At 40.2% G+C, this 18,247-nt stretch overlaps 1 protein-coding gene across 1 annotated transcript in view; it reads right to left on the minus strand.

Annotated features, from left to right (window-relative positions):
- SKAP2 (src kinase associated phosphoprotein 2) overlaps nt 1–18,247 on the minus strand; it is a 221,013-nt gene that overhangs the window by 38,011 nt on the left and 164,755 nt on the right. Inside the window, exons 10-11 of the mRNA XM_075212274.1 lie at nt 12,405–12,491; nt 1,052–1,135 (exon numbers count right to left, since the gene is read on the minus strand). Coding sequence (XP_075068375.1) covers nt 1,052–1,135; nt 12,405–12,491 — 171 coding nt within the window. The remainder of the gene's footprint in view (nt 1–1,051; nt 1,136–12,404; nt 12,492–18,247) is intronic.

Here is an 18,247-nt window from a genome sequence, read left to right on the forward strand (position 1 = left end):
GGGCCTAGAGAGACAGAGTGACCCCAAACTGTCTTTCTCCATGTCAATTAATATTGTACAGTCTATAATGGCTGAATTTTTTAGTATTTTATACAAGTGGAGGGGGGCCTAGAGAGACAGAAACCAAACTGTCTTTCTCCATGTCAATTAATATTGTACAGTCTATAATGGCTGAATTTTTTAGTATTTTATACAAGTGGAGGGGGGCCTAGAGAGACAGAAACCAAACTGGCTTTCTCCATGTCAATTAATATTGTACAGTCTATAATGGCTGAATTTTTTGGTATTTTATACAAGTGGAGGGGGGCCTAGAGAGACAGAGTGACCCCAAACTGTCTTTCTCCATGTCAATTAATATTGTACAGTCTATAATGGCTGAATTTTTTGGTATTTTATACAAGTGGAGGGGGGCCTTGAGAGACAGAAACCAAACTGGCTTTTTCCATTTCTTTACATATTTAACTATAAGTGTAGGGTGTAATATACATTCAAGACGATGGCTGCATTGCCAATATGCATAGATGGAGAGGAAGACAATCTGTTTTGTGTGTAGAATAGGCCTACCAACGAAGAATTAAACTGTTTTTTTGGATGATTTATTACCTCAACAATTAGATTACTTGTCTCTAAAACAGTTGGAGCACTAAATTGGGTTAATTTAGGCCCAAAAACATGGATTTTCCCAAAAAATAGCAAAACAAAACCAAACAAAACCAAAACCAAAACCAAAACACGCAATGGCGGTTTTGCAAAACCAAAACCAAAACCAAAACACGACGGTAATCCAGATCCAAAACCGAATCCAAAACCAAAACACGGGGGTCAGTGACCATCTCTAGTAATAATAGAAAATGTGATACCATGGGTTGTTGAGTGTAGTTATCTTAACTTTGTGTGTGTGTGACACAACTAATACAGTTCATGATACCAGCAGCTTTAAGATTTGTAAATACTTTATATATATATATATACATCTATATCTATCTATGTCTATATCTTTATCTATATTTATATACAGATGTATGTGTGTTACAACTACTTCACTACTTACCGCTGCTTGCCTCTGCTCCAGTCCAACGATCTCGTTCTGGATGGCTGGTTCTCCTAGGCTTCTGATCCACAAAGGGTCTGATAGCTGGAGGTATATATATTAGTGATAGCAGTTAGCATTAGATACTTTTTAGTTATACAGCGAACACTGTAAAAACTCAACAGCTCATACCTGTTACTTCACAACCTATCTCAAGACACCCAAATAATTAACAAGTACCATAGTGTGTATGTATGTATATATATCATACTTGCCCCACTTTTTAAATCTGTACTGTGGGAAATTGGAGCACAGATCATGTGACAGAGGGTCATTAGGTCACTATAGCCCCGTCCCTACCATAAAATACAGATATTCAAGGTATTGAATAGCGGGAGGCGGGACTTAATGACACAATTAAGCCCAGCCCCCCACTATTCAATGCTGTGAATTTCGGCATTTTAAAGGGTTTGGGAGGTTTGCCTACTCTTCCGGAATATATATATATATATATTAGGGATGAGCGCACTCGGATTTATGAAATCCGAGCCCACCCGAACGTTGCGGATCCGAGTCGGATCCGAGACAGATCCGGGTATTGGCGCCAAATTCAAATGTGAAACTGAGGCTCTGACTCATAATCCCGTTGTCGGATCTCGCGATACTCGGATCCTATAAATTCCCCGCTAGTCGCCGCCATCTTCACTCGGGCATTGATCAGGGTAGAGGGAGGGTGTGTTAGGTGGTCCTCTGTGCTGTTTAGTTCTGTGCTGTTTAGTTCTGTGCTGTTTAGTTCTGTGCTGTTTAGTTCTGTGCTGTTTAGTTCTGTGCTGTGCTGTGCTGTGCTGTGCTGTGCTGTGCTGTGTTCTGCAGTATCAGTCCAGTGGTGCTGTGTGCTGTGCTCTGTCCTTCTGAGGTCAGTGGTGCTGCTGGGTCCTGTGCTGTGTCCTGTTCAGTCCAGTGGTGCTGTGTCCTGTGCTCTGTGCTTCTAAGGGCATAGTTATTTCCCCAATATTCCCCTGTGTTTAAAAAAATAAAAAAAAGTTTTTTTAAAAAATACCAAAAACTACTTTAATTTTTTTTAATTACCACAAAATTTGCACAACCAATCCTGCAGTATAAGCCCATTGGTACTGCAATATTACCAAGTTCACACATTCAGCAGTAAAAGTCCAGTGGTACTGCAATATTACAAAGTTTACACATTCTGCAGTATCAGTCCAGTGGTGCTGTGTCCTGTGCTCTGTCCTGCTGAGTTCCGTAGTGCTGCTGGGTCCTGTGCCGTGTCCTGTTCAGTCCAGTGGTGCTGTGTCCTGTGCTCTGTGCTTCTAAGGGCATAGTTATTTCCCCATTATTCCCAAGTTTTTAAAAAATAAAAAAAAAGTAAAAAAAAAGAAAAAATTTAAAAAAATAAATAAATATATAATAATTATAACCAAATTTGCAAAACCAATCCAGCAGTATAAGTCCATTGGTACTGCAATATTACAAAGTTCACACATTCTGCAGTATCAGTCCAGTGGTGCTGTGTCCTGTGCTCTGTCCTGCTGAGGTCCGTAGTGCTGCTGGGTCCTGTGCCGTGTCCTGTTCAGTCCAGTGGTGCTGTGTCCTGTGCTCTGTGCTTCTAAGGGCATAGTTATTTCCCCATTATTCCCAAGTTTTTAAAAAATAAAAAAAAAGTAAAAAAAAAGAAAAAATTTAAAAAAATAAATAAATATATAATAATTATAACCAAATTTGCAAAACCAATCCAGCAGTATAAGTCCATTGGTACTGCAATATTACAAAGTTCACACATTCTGCAGTATCAGTCCAGTGGTGCTGTGTCCTGTGCTCTGTCCTGCTGAGTTCCGTAGTGCTGCTGGGTCCTGTGCCGTGTCCTGTTCAGTCCAGTGGTGCTGTGTCCTGTGCTCTGTGCTTCTAAGGGCATAGTTATTTCCCCACTATTCCCAAGTTTTTTAAAAATAAAAAAAAAGTAAAAAAAAAAAAAAAATTAAAAAAAAAAAAAATATATAATAATTATAACCAAATTTGCAAAACCAATCCAGCAGTATAAGTCCATTGGTACTGCAATATTACCAAGTTCACACATTCTGCAGTATCTTGTGCTACATATAATGGAGACCAAAAATTTGGAGGATAAAGTAGGGAAAGATCAAGACCCACTTCCTCCTAATGCTGAAGCTGCTGCCACTAGTCATGACATAGACGATGAAATGCCATCAACGTCGTCTTCCAAGCCCGATGCCCAATCTCGTAGTACCGGGCATGTAAAATCCAAAAAGCCCAAGTTAAGAAAAAGTAGCAAAAAGAGAAACTTTAAATCATCTGAGGAGAAACGTAAAGTTGCCAATATGCCATTTACGACACGGAGTGGCAAGGAACGGCTTAGGCCCTGGCCCGTGTTCATGACTAGTGGTTCAGCTTCACCCACGGATCTTAGCCCTCCTCCTCCTCCCCCCCCTACAAAAAATTGAAGAGAGTTATGCTGTCAGCAACAAAACAGCAAACAACTCTGCCTTCTAAAGAGAAATTATCACAAATCCCCAAGGCGAGTCCAAGGATGTTGGTGGTTGTCAAGCCTGACCTTCCCATCACTGTACGGGAAGAGGTGGCTCGGGAGGAGGCTATTGATGATGTAGCTGGCGCTGTGGAGGAACTTGATGATGAGGATGGTGATGTGGTTATTGTAAATGAGGCACCAGGGGGGGAAACAGCTGATGTCCATGGGATGAAAAAGCCCATCGTCATGCCTGGTCAGAAGACCAAAAAATGCACCTCTTCGGTCTGGAGTTATTTTTATCCAAATCCAGACAACCAATGTATGGCCATATGTAGCTTATGTAAAGCTCAAATAAGCAGGGGTAAGGATCTTGCCCACCTAGGAACATCCTCCCTTATACGTCACCTGAATAACCTTCATAGTTCAGTGGTTAGTTCAGGAACTGGGGCTAGGACCCTCATCGGTACAGGGACACCTAAATCCCGTGGTCCAGTTGGATACACACCAGCAACACCCTCCTCGTCAACTTCCTCCACAATCTCCATCAGATTCAGTCCTGCAGCCCAAGTCAGCAGCCAGACTGAGTCCTCCTCAATGCGGGATTCATCCGATGAATCCTGCAGCGGTACGCCTACTACTGCCACTGCTGCTGTTGCTGCTGTTAGTCGGTCATCTTCCCAGAGGGGAAGTCGTAAGACCGCTAAGTCTTTCACAAAACAATTGACCGTCCAACAGTCGTTTGCCATGACCACAAAATACGATAGTAGTCACCCTATTCCAAAGCGTATAACTGCGGCTGTAACTGCAATGTTGGTGTTAGACGTGCGCCCGGTGTCCGCCATCAGTGGAGTGGGATTTAGAGGGTTGATGGAGGTATTGTGTCCCCGGTACCAAATCCCCTCGAGATTCCACTTCACTAGGCAGGCGATACCAAAAATGTACAGAGAAGTACGATCAAGTGTCCTCAGTGCTCTTAAAAAATGCGGTTGTACCCACTGTCCACTTAACCACGGACATGTGGACAAGTGGTTCTGGGCAAACGAAGGACTATATGACTGTGACAGCCCACTGGGTAGATGCATCCCCTTCCGCAGCAACAGCAACAGCTGCATCAGTAGCAGCAACTACAAAATGGCGGCTCGTGCAAAGGCAGGCAACATTGTGCATTACAGGCTTTAATAAGAGGCACAATGCTGACAACATATTAGAGAAAATGAGGGAAATTATCTCCCAGTGGCTTACCCCACTTAGACTCTCATGGGGATTTGTGGTGTCAGACAATGCCAGTAACATTGTGCGGGCATTAAATATGGGCAATTTCCAGCACGTCCCATGTTTTGCCCACACCATTAATTTGGTGGTGCAGCATTACCTCAAGAGTGACAGGGGTGTGCAGGAGATGCTTGCGGTGGCGCGCAAAATTGCTGGACACTTTCGGCATTCAGCCAGTGCCTACCGCAGACTAGAGGCACATCAAAAAAGCATGAACCTGCCCTGCCATCACCTCAAACAAGAGGTTGTGACGCGCTGGAACTCCACCCTCTATATGCTGCAGAGGATGGAGGAGCAGCAAAAGGCCATTCAGGCCTACACAGCCACCTACGACATAGGCAAAGGAGTGGGGATGCGCCTCAGTCAAGCGCAGTGGAGACTGATTTCCGTGTTGTGCAAGGTTCTGCAGCCATTTGAACTTGCCACACGAGAAGTCAGTTCCGACACTGCCAGCTTGAGTCAGGTCATTCCCCTGATCAGGCTGTTGCAGAAGCAGCTGGAGAAAGTGAGGGAGGAGCTGGTAAGCCATTGCGATTACACCAAGCATGTAGCTCTTGTGGATGTAGCCCTTCGTACGCTTTGCCAGGATCCGAGGGTGGTCACTCTTTTAAAGTCAGAGGAATACATTCTGGCCACCGTGCTCGATCCTCGGTTTAAAGCGTATGTTGTGTCTCTGTTTCCGGCGGACACAAGTCTACAGCGGTGCAAAGACCTGCTGGTCAGGAGATTGTCCTCTGAAGAGGACCGTGACATCCCAACAGCTCCACCCTCATTTTCTTCCACATCTATGGCTGCGAGGAAAAAGCTCAGTTTTCCCAAAAGAGGCACTGGCGGGGATGCTGATAACATCTGGTCCGGACTGAAGGACCTGCCAACCATTGCAGACATGTCTACTCTCGCTGCATTGGATGCTGTCACAATAGAAAAAATTGTGGATGATTACTTTGCTGACACCATCCAAGTAGACATGTCAGACAGTCCATATTGTTACTGGCAGGAAAAAAAGGCAGTTTGGAAGCCCCTGTACAAACTGGCTCTATTTTACCTGAGTTGTCCCCCCTCCAGTGTGTACTCGGAAAGAGTTTTTAGTGCAGCGGGGAACCTGGTCAGTGAGCGGCGAAGGAGGTTGCTTCCTCAGAACGTTGAAAAAATGATGTTTATAAAAATGAATAATCAATTCCTCAATGAAGTACAGCACTGCCCTCCAGACAGTACAGAGGGACCTGTGGTTGTGGAGTCCAGCGGGGACGAATTGATAATGTGTGATGAGGAGGAAGTACACACTGTAGGGGGAGAGGAATCAGAGGTTGAGGATGAGGACGACATCTTGCCTCAGTAGAGCCTGTTTAGTCTGTACAGGGAGAGATGAATAGCTTTTTTGGTGTGGGGGCCCAAACAAACCAATCATTTCAGCCAAAGTTGTTTGGTAGGCCCTGTCGCTGAAATGATTGGTTTGTTAAAGTGTGCATGTCCTATTTCAACAACATAAGGGTGGGTGTGAGGGCCCAAGGACAATTCCATCTTGGACCTTTTTTTTTTGCATTATATGACCAATCAACAGTCGTTTGCCATGTTCAAAAAGTAAAACCAAATTTAAAAAAATACAAGAAATTAAACCAAAAGTAAAATGCCGTGTCATAATTTAAAACAAGAGGTATTGACGTGCTCTAAAACTACTGTATTGTTGTTTATATTTTATAAACACTACACTTGAAAGCTTGAGTCTTTCAATAAAAAAGTAACTGTCCATTGCACGAATATTTGCAACAGGGACAATTTTAGGGTTAAGAAAGTCAACTAATAACACTTCGACGCTGTCTGTCTTTATAAACACTACACTTGGAAGTTGGAGGAGGTATTGTGGCCCCGGCACCAAATTTACTACCGGGGCCACTCCACTGTGCAGTCCATATTTAGGTGTATCAGATATTAAACAACGGTGACAGTTGATGCCCAATTTTTTAATTATATTGTGGCCTCGGTACCAAATTGTGTACCGGGGCCACCACACTACGCAGTCCAGATACTTGTTTGGTGGAATTCAGACCAGTTGAGGGTTTTATTATTATTATATTGTGTGGACCACTCTATCTATACCACACTACAACTCTATATACCACTCTATTTCATACTTTAATTCTATTTCATACTTTAATTCTATTTAATACTTTAATTCTATTTCATACTTTAATTCTATTTCATACTTTAATTCTATTACTAAATACCATAAAGAGGAACAAAATAAACCAATTTTACCAAAAGTATAATATGACTTAGACTTACAAACACTACACTTGAAAGATCGTGCCTTTAAATGAAAAAGTCAGTCTTCATTGCACGACTATGTGCAACAGGGACAGTTTTTTGGGTTTACAAAGTCAAACAATAACACTTTGACCCTGTCTGTCTGGGATCTCAATGACGAATTGTCTGTACCATGTTTGGAGGAGGTATTGTGGCCCCGGTATCAAATTGGGTACCGGGGCCACCCCACTATGCAGTCCAGATACTTGTTTGGTGGAATTCTGACACGTGGAGGGTTTTTTAATTATATTGTGGCCTCGGTACCAAATTGTGTACCGGGGCCACCACACTACGCAGTCAAGATAGATAGATGCGTATCATAGATAAAGTACATTCAGTGGTGTGGGGCAAATTGAAAAATATTCAAAATGCACTGACATTATCAAAAACAAGAGGTTGTCACACGCTAAAACTCCAACATGTATATGATGGAGAGGATGGAGGAGCAGCCGTATGTGTAGTGTAATGCAGATCTGTTGAAGGTTTTTTATATATTTTATTGTGGTGCCCAGTGCCCACTCCTCTACGCAGTCCAGGTACATTTATTGGTGCGATTCATAAAAGTTCAGGGTTTTTAAGATATTGTGGTGACCCACTCCTCTACGCAGTCCAGGTACATTTATTGGTGCGATTCATAAAAGTTCAGGGCTTTTAATATATTGTGGTGACCCACTCCTCTATGCAGTCCAGGTACATTTATTGGTGCGATTCATAAAAGTTCAGGGTTTTTAATATATATTGTGGTGACCCACTCCTCTACGCAGTCCAGGTACATTTATTGGTGCGATTCATAAAAGTTCTGGGTTTTTAAGATATTGTGGTGACCCACTCCTCTACGCAGTCCAGGTACATTTATTGGTGCGAATCATAAAAGTTCAGGGTTTTTAATATATATTGTGGTGACCCACTCCTCTACGCAGTCCAGGTACATTTATTGGTGCGATTCATAAAAGTTCTGGGTTTTTAAGATATTGTGGTGACCCACTCCTCTACGCAGTCCAGGTACATTTATTGGTGCGAATCATAAAAGTTCAGGGTTTTTAATATATATTGTGGTGACCCACTCCTCTACGCAGTCCAGGTACATTTATTGGTGCGATTCATAAAAGTTCAGGGTTTTTAAGATATTGTGGTGACCCACTCCTCTACGCAGTCCAGGTACATTTATTGGTGCGATTCATAAAAGTTCAGGGTTTTTAATATATTGTGGTGACCCACTCCTCTACGCAGTCCAGGTACATTTATTGGTGCGATTCATAAAAGTTCAGGGTTTTTAATATATATTGTGGTGACCCACTCCTCTACGCAGTCCAGGTACATTTATTGGTGCGATTCATAAAAGTTCTGGGTTTTTAAGATATTGTGGTGACCCACTCCTCTACGCAGTCCAGGTACATTTATTGGTGCGAATCATAAAAGTTCAGGGTTTTTAATATATATTGTGGTGACCCACTCCTCTACGCAGTCCAGGTACATTTATTGGTGCGATTCATAAAAGTTCAGGGTTTTTAATATATATTGTGGTGACCCACTCCTCTACGCAGTCCAGGTACAATTATTGGTGCGAATCATAAAAGTTCAAGGTTTTTAATATATATTGTGGTGACCCACTCCTCTAGGCAGTCCAGGTACATTTATTGGTGCGATTCATAAAAGTTCTGGGTTTTTAAGATATTGTGGTGACCCACTCCTCTACGCAGTCCAGGTACATTTATTGGTGCGATTCATAAAAGTTCAGGGTTTTTAATATATATTGTGGTGACCCACTCCTCTACGCAGTCCAGGTACATTTATTGGTGCGATTCATAAAAGTTCAGCATTTTTAATATATATTGTGGTGACCCACTCCTCTACGCAGTCCAGAAAGATACCTTGTTGCAACGTTTTGGACTAATAACTATATTGTGAGGTGTTCAGAATACACTGTAAATTAGTGGAAATGCTTGTTATTGAATGTTATTGAGGTTAATAATAGCCTAGGAGTGAAAATAAGCCCAAAAACTTGATTTTTAAACTTTTTATGTTTTTTTGCAAAAAAATCCGAATCCAAAACCTTAAATCCGAACCGAGACCTTTCGTCAAGTGTTTTGCGAGACAAATCCGAACCTCAAAAATAACGAAAATCCGGATCCAAAACACAAAACACGAGACCTCAAAAGTCGCCGGTGCACATCCCTAATATATATATATATATATATATATATATATATATATATATATACACACACTGTATATAAAGAAAGAGAGAGAGGGAGAGAGAACAAGTTGGCTCGACTGTGTGTGTATGTTAGGGAATTTAAACTGTAAGCTCCAAAGGGCTAGGATAGAGGATGAGAAGGAAAGGATGGAGAGAAGAAGGAAGGAGCATGGAAGGGAAGGAACAGATCTGTGATCTGTGACATAGGGCATTGGGGACAGATTTCGGGGAGGGACTAGCCACCAGGAAATAGAGCATCAACAGGGCCAGCCCCAATTAGGCAATGGCATAACCTGATAATCCATTTAATTTGGACCACCGCACCGAACAGTTAATCAGGCCCTATAAACGGGTCGCACTAGTCGCATGTCACAGCCCATGGCCTTATTAAGTGATGTTATATTGGTGTTTCTTTTTTTTGGCCACTACCTGTAAATCAGAAGTCTTATATACACAAAAGTAGAATCTGCATTGATTGGCTGATAAAAAGATGTTTTAGAATACATACTCTACCAAAGCAATACGAAACCACAAAATTACCAGTTATGGCCTATTTATTACCAGCAGGCCTATTTATCAAGCAGAAAATAACCCTATCTATCAAATGGTCACTGCTGATGGCAGCATGCTAATGCTGGAGAAAATATTGCCGGGTCTCTGATAAGGCATGGGGAGGCCTATTCAACAAGGTTCACGGTGGTACGAATACTGCCGCAATCCTTCTGTTATTGCTTTCTCAGGATTCAGCAGAATATATTCAGTGGAAAAATTATAACAATAATAATTATAAAAATAACAAATGCTTTATTATTTAAATAAAGAATTTTTTCAACTCTGATTTCTTTTAAAATAATTATTTAACTAAACTATTTTTAATCTATTTTTTGCTATTTATTTATTCCAGATCCATGGACACTTCCTGGGTAAAGTGGTAAGTCCACTCTTACCACTCCCCGAGATTATTGCTGGGCATCACTCACCTGCCACAGTGATATTTTATTAGTAAATCCTAGCGATAAGTGGCATTAGAAAACCAATACTATTGCCATCTATTAGTAAACAGACCCTTAGGATTACATTGTAATTAGTATATTAGTTCATCAACTCAAATTAGATTTACTAAAACTTCTAAAGAGGAACAGTGAAGGTGCGAATGATGAGGTTACAGGGACTGGCATAGAAAAGAAAGTAGAACAAACATCTTTCAAGTATTGTTGTTAGTTTTCACACACTGTTCTGAACAATTATTTTAGAGCCTTGCAATGGTGACATACAGTATGATGTGCTTACTTCCTTTCTGCAAAACACAAAGCCAGCCTAAACACTCACGGCAACCTGTTTCTGCTTTCCTGTGCAGGCCCTGAAATCAGCCCTTTGCTTCCTGTCCACATGTCACACTAGGAAAAGAATGAAAAGGAACTTCCTGATCATGGTCTCCATGTCCACCCTTCTCCTGACAGCAGGAGAGGAGTGATGGATATGGCACGTACAGATGAGAGGGCGACCCACACTACATTTCCTTACAGGACACAGTTAAGATAGGGCCACCATGCTTAGACTGTGCAGAGGTGCTAAGTCCTGATAAGAAGCACATCTTCTGTAATGCCTGTGCCATATAATGTCTGGTTCGTTCAATGTCTCATGCCTTGAGGATAGTTTTTAGGGAAGCTTTACTTGCCTCGAATGGAACCAATCTTGTCTACAGCAAGGAAAGTCATTATTATCCTATCACTATTATCCTTTATTTACATAGCTCCAACATATTCTGGGCAGCACGGTGGCGTAGTGGTTAGCACTTCTGCCTTACAGCACTGGGGTCATGAGTTCAATTCCTGACCATGGCTTTATCTATGAGGAGTTTGTCTGTTCTCCCCGTGGTTGCGTGGGTTTCCTCCGGGTGCTCCGGTTTCCTCCCACACTCCAAAAACATACTGGTAGCTTAATTGGCTGCTAACAAATTGACCCTAGTCCCTGTGTGTGTGTTAGGGAATTTAGACTGTAAGCTCCAATGGGGCAGGGACTGATGTGAATGAGTTCTCTGTATATCGCTGTGGAATTAGTGGCGCTATATAAATAAATGGTGATGATGATGATATTCCACAGCATTTCACAATCAAAAAATGTTTATTCAGTCATATCACTACCCTAATCTCCCAATTACAGATACTAGGGACAATTTAGTCAGAAGCCTAATAACCTACAGATATATGTTTTCGCACAAACCCGATCCACCCGGAGGAAATCATTGCAAACACAGGGATTACAATTAAAATTTACAACCTCCTCGCAGATAGCACCCTGGTTGAAAAATAACCCAGTACTCCAAGACAGCACTGCTAACCACTTTGCCACTGTGCTAATAACAAATAGTTTATTAGGGATATGACAATCAGTTCCAGGGCTTCATACATTACTAGAACACCTTCCTCACCTTCCCTGTTTCCAGATGTCTGCGCTTCTCTCATTTTCCTGTCTGTTGTAGGAGCCGGGCCTCTGTTTTGACCAATTCAAATTCTTACAGCTATAATCATATGCAATGAAGATATGCATGGCCAACATTTAAACAGGCTGCAGATCAATTAGTGGTCTTAAGTTTATCTGATTTTTATCAAAGAAGACAGAACTGTGGGTCGATTGTCAGAGCCTGTGTCAAGTTGACCTTTTCACAGACGTCTACATTGCCAGTCCCCTGGGTTACTTGTTGTCCCCTGTCAGCTTCTGAATGGCAGAAGTCTGTTCTGTTCAAGCACAAAGTATACACAGATGTCTATATTACATTCTCATAGGTGTGACAGCGACTGCATGTTGTATCTATAAACTGTCCTTTAGCAGTGACACTTCCTCAATGATGATAAGCTAATTTATGCAACTAAATCTCCTTTGTGCAGAAATGAAAGCTAATTGAGTCATTACAAAGTAATTCAGGAAGGAATGCCTTGTGTAAACGGGCTTACTTTAGAAATCCTCCTCAAGTGTGTTTCTTGAATCCTAAATGGTTATAAGTAGCTTAGCTGCCACATACCATCCAGCCCAAACAGACAACTTTTAAAGAGTTGAATAAATTAAACGCAGACAAATTAACACTATATTGTAATTACTTGCAGCATTGCTGGAGGGAGCCTGGCTTAGGGGTGTCTTCAGTGGTTTCGGAATCTCGGGTACAGTCACAGGATCGTTGGCCTCTTCTGAAACACAAATTGTTTAGGTCTGTAAGTATTGAAAAGTGTGTGATCATCTCATTGTGGAACATATACAAAGCGCGTCAGTAAAATGCAGAAAATCTACAAAATAAACACAAAATAATAGCTTCAGGTCGTTTTGTTGTTGTTCCTGATGTTCAATACATTGCTTCCTCTACACGAATCTATATAAAGGAGGGGAAGTGGGCTACACAACATGTAGAAGTACAAACAGCTGCAACACAAACATTTTCACAACAGCCTGCCAATATAACTTAATCTGTTACTCTTGTGGTGACAGATTGGTTGGCTTCCCTTGTCCCATCAATCTTTAGCCTTTCTCATGAAATTGTCAGTGAGATTGACAACTTTTAAAAATGGAAACCACTAACTAATTTCACGTGGCTTCAAGGAGGCAGCGTCTCTGGTCACTTAGAATCAAAGAGCTGTGGATAATCATAATTGTACTTAAATGTTTTAAAAATGTGAGACATGGAGAGGCACACGAGATTGGAATGAACTTCAATTGTCTATTGTTGTCCTCATTGTGGCTTCACATTGCACCGTATACGGCATGAGTGTCTCTTATTTTAATATCTGTTTCAATTGTGTTAATATTTGAAATAATAGTAAAAAGGTGCCACAGGTTAACCCAGTGATGGGCAAACTACGGCCCGCGGGCCAGATCCGGCCCACTTAGAGGTTCTATCCGGCCCGCCAATATTTTAAAAAATGTCATTAAAATATGCATAAAATTATTAGGGCCGACCCTGTGTGTCAGAACCTTAATTTTTATGCCTTCCCAGCTATTTCCTCCATTACACTTCATCCTCCTTCCTAAAAGGACACTTCGTATATGTCAATCACTCAAACACCTGCCCGCCCCCTAATGGCTGAAAGTCATGTGAGAAGAGATGGGCTGGGCCATATACTAAGGCGGATTTCGATTGGCTGCTGTGTTCTCAGTTAGTGGCTCACCAGAAAGATGGATCTGCAACAACCTGCTGAAATAAGTGCTGTGTCTGTACGATCGCTGCACTTATAGAGGTAACACTGCTATATAACACCCTCCCGTCCCATTCAAAAAATTTGTATTATATATTTAGATATTTGAGTTTTTTAATAAATTATATTGGCCCGCCTAAAGTTTTTCTTTTTTTATTTGGCCCGCTCCTGAAAAAGTTTGCCCATCACTGGGTTAACCCATTGAATATGGAGGCAATATTATTTTCACACAAGTTAATGCACTGTGATATAATCAACTAAGTATGTGAAAATTATATTAAAGAGAAGGTATTGCTCCAATAAAGTTTTTTGTTCTAGATGGTGTTAAATTATTTGTCTTTCCTGGAATGTCATAACAGGTCTCATTGATCTTGAAAATGAATCAGAAATTGATCATAGCATGTTGCTGAGTGCTGGCATATATTTCTGAAGGTCACTATGGGTTATTTATGAACTGCAAAAACTGCGGATCCCCAATACTTCTTTACGTGCACAAGAGATCTTACTTATCCCCCAGTGTAATTCACGTGCATGTACATTCCCCTGTGTATGGAAACACCACTGTAAGGTCAACTGGTGGGATACCCCAGGAATCATGCATGGTAGAAATAGCAAAAAGTCAGATTAAATTGACAACCCACTTACACATTAGAACTACTTGCTTCATTGAATGAAACATTTCATGTTTTTTCCTCCTAAAATATTGCTTGGTTTAAATTATGAGGCACATTTATGTGTTTGATGTTTCTTAATACATCGGTTGAAGTGTCAGACATGCGCTTTGCTGCAGAAGTCATACCTCTCAACATTTATACATGCAGAATCGTCCAAACCTAACCCCCAATCTGCACCAAACTGCCCTTTCTTGTCAAAGCTCTACCCACTTCAGAGGAAGCTTCACCTTTTTAAGAAGCCCGGAAATCCCAACTATCCTAATGAAATCTGGACAGTTGAATGGTATGACAAAATGCATCCCATTGTAAGTATAGGAATGAGATCTCAGGTACCTCAAAAAGGTACCAGAAGATTCAAGATCTTTTATGGGTAGAAAACGCTGGTGTGCCCAAGCGCAAAACAGGAAATGCCGCATTTCCATCTCTCTGCCTCCTTTAAATAATCTCATATTTCTACGTCTGCAAATTAGGTGCATTCATGTATTTAATTCACACTTAAAGAATTACCCAACTTCTCCCATCTCACCTTTTGGTTTAAAAATAAACACATTACTGATTTTATCAAGAAATGTAATTCTTGTAACAGGCAAGTGGTCACATTTAGATTCAGGAGTAAATCCATGTAGAATGTGTAATTTTACACAACAGAAGGGGCAAATTCAAAACGTGCAGACATACATAGAGTTGAAAGGGAGGAGGCACGTTCTAGCTCATATTGAACTCTTGGGGGTATATTCTATTTATAATTTATTTAGTGCATTCAACAAAATGAGAGCTAGAATCTGATTGGTTGCTATAGGCAACATCACCACTATTTCAACCTGCAGTTTAGTAAATATACCCGTTATGGGCAGCACAGTGGCCTAGTGGTTAGCACTTCTGCCTCACAGCACTGGGGTCATGAGTTCGATTCCCGACCATGGCCTTATCTGTGTGGAGTTTGTATCTTCTCACTGTGTTTGCGTGCGTTTCCTCCAGGTGCTCCAGTTTCCTCCCACACTACAAAAACATACTGCTAGGTTAATTGGCTGCTGTCAGAAATTGTCCCTAGTCTCTGTCTGTCTATCTCCCTCTTTGTCTGTGTGAGTGTGTGTCTATATTAGGGAATTTAGACTGTAAGCTCCAATGGGGCAGGGACTGATGTGAATGAGTTCTCTGTACAGCTGCGGAATTAGTGGACACCTTGATCCACAACCTGGTTTGCAGGGGACTTGGAATGCAGGGACAAAAATAAAAGAGAAGTATTTTCCCAGGTCTCCCCACATTTGATCTGCTTCCCATGGCTGCCTGTTTTGTACCAGGGCCCTAAAGCATAAGAGGAACATAGCAATCAGAGAACAGCTGTACAACTTCCCACATTATGGTAAATGTGCATCTGACAGCGCAATGTGCTGTAGAACATATCCTTGTAAAAGTAGCACCTACCAATTTGGATAAAAAAAATATCAAATATACACTTTAACCCATTCACATTTACTTCCCTTATAAGTCCGCAATTACGGTTAAATAATGTTTTATTCATGCACGTATTAAAATGATTTTATATGGGTTAATACACTTCAGGTGTAAGATATATGAGCCTTGTCAAGCACACATGTCAAACTGGTGTCTTATGGCACAAACTGTTCATTATCTCTTAATTTGCAGTACACTACCTACACTGTGACCATCGTCATCATCATCAATCATTTATTATACACCGCCAGCAAATTCCGTAGCGCTTTACAATTGGGTAATCATCAAAATTTGGCTCCATCTTTTAAAAATATGGATTTTACCTTTTATGTATTAGATGGATTATCAGTTACAGAGATGTATTCTGGAGGTTTTATCTAGAAACTAGGCTTGAAACCAGTTGTGCAATTTCTATCCTAAACTAACCAGAAACTCATCATAAAGCCAATTAATTTTGGAACCTGTGTAACAACCAAAACATGAGAAACATTTATGTTTTGGACCCAAATTTTTCTGTTCCCCTTCAAAATTTTCTGAGGTATAGCTTTGTATGACTCTACTGAATTGGCTAATAAAATGATCATATTTGGCTTGTAAATTTAAAATAGAATTCACTGTACATGTTTTAGGACTGTGTGATGTTTGTAGCCATCTATATTAATCTGTGCTTTATAATAACACAGATATGAAAGTCTGCAGGGCATGTTTGTGAACAAAAAGAGAATATTTTTTTTTTTAATGTTTTATAAGATTATATATATATATATATATATATATATATATATATATATATATATATATATATGTGTGTGGAGAGCAGAGAGGATGCATTGCTGCTGATGTGACAAACACCAGGAATATTAGTCAGCCATCATTCTGACACCTAAGGGATCTGATGACAGTGGCTATATATACCATTGTGACATCCGCACTACCTAAGTAGATCCACTGACGACATATGCAGTGTAAATAAATAAATTATATATATATATATACACACACATACACACACTGATAAACTCCTCTTTATCTATATTTTGGTATGTAGATTTTAACATCATGCCTTAGCGATCTTAACCCTTGCATTGATATATTACACTATTATTGTTGCCTCTTTTCTATGTGCCTAATTTACATACTTTACACCTAATAACAAAGATATAAAATTTTGCACAATTTTCTTTTTGATTTTTATCTGTTTGTGTTAACAACTAGCACCACAACCACCCTACTGTTTTATGGTTATATGTAGGTGTATAGATTCAATTGTATAAATATTGATCAATTTTAATGTTATACCTTGATTCAGGATCTTAGTTGAACTAAGCCCGGATTTATAGACAGAGCCGACACCTGAGGAGCTGGCAGACTGCTCCTCATTTCATGAGGTTACCCCCTTTTTTATGGCAACATATAGAATGCTGGATTATTTATTATGACCGGGAGAGTTCATTTATTTACAAAGATAGGGTGTGGTGGAGGTTGGGGCCATGAAGCTCCAGCAGTGATTGGGGAGGGATTTGGGCTGGTGACACAGCAAAAGTGCAACTAAAGGGGCAAGAAAGTGAATTCAGACCTGCACTGCTCCTGAACAGAACTGCATGTACAATACACATTGCACAGCGAAAAGACAGCGTGGATTCAGTATTGTGAAGAAGCAAAGCTCAGTACCATATGGTCAAAGCCTATAAAATGTTACATTAATTACACCTTTTATGACACTGTGTCCGAATGTTGGAAAAGAAAAAAAATCTATTGCATTTTTTCATTCACCGCAATTTATTATACACAATTCAGTAGTATGTAAATAGTCCTGTGTTATACAGGCAAATTGCGCTGGTTCTAATGCTTGTAATAAGCATGTATAAAACACATCAAGTCAGGCTCATTATTTCATCCTGTGCAACTTCTATCTATCAATAATTTTATTGAATTAAGAAGGCAAAGCTTTACTTAGTCACGCAATGAGACAGACAGAAGATAATCTTACAGTAATAGATGCTAGCTTTTTGGTTCATATAGCTATATGCATGTATGTACGTACATACGTATGTTTGAGTGCATATATATATATATATATATATATATATATATATATATATATATATATACACACATATATATATATATATATATATATATATATATATATATACACACAGATAAATTTAGATATATACACGTATTTTTTCTTATTTTTTAACATTAAAGAAAAACAGTTCTGCCATGTAAAACAATCCATCAAACTGCACAGATGGTTGTGGGGTTTTTCATTAGATCGTTTCCATGGAAATCAAACTGAAAATCTGGAAGATTCTTACAAATAAGCAGCTTGTATTTACATGCCTCTCAGCTGCAATGTGGAACTCGTCAACAATTTAACTTATTATTCTAAACACACACAGTACACATAGCCAACTGGACAGACTATGCGCTGTCAGTAAAAACAATGGACTGATTCAATAAAAAAAAAAAGTTGTATGACAGGTGAGTTAATATGTATTATAGTGTTACAGTGTTACCTATTTCTGCCACCAGCTTAACTCTTTCACTGCCAAGGAGGTGTCTCTTACATCCAGAGCCGTAACTTAGAATTCTAGCGCCCTGGGCGAGAAAGACAAATGCCGC

Source organism: Mixophyes fleayi, chromosome 5 (genome assembly GCF_038048845.1).
Source record: "Mixophyes fleayi isolate aMixFle1 chromosome 5, aMixFle1.hap1, whole genome shotgun sequence".
Lineage (NCBI taxonomy): Eukaryota > Metazoa > Chordata > Amphibia > Anura > Limnodynastidae > Mixophyes > Mixophyes fleayi.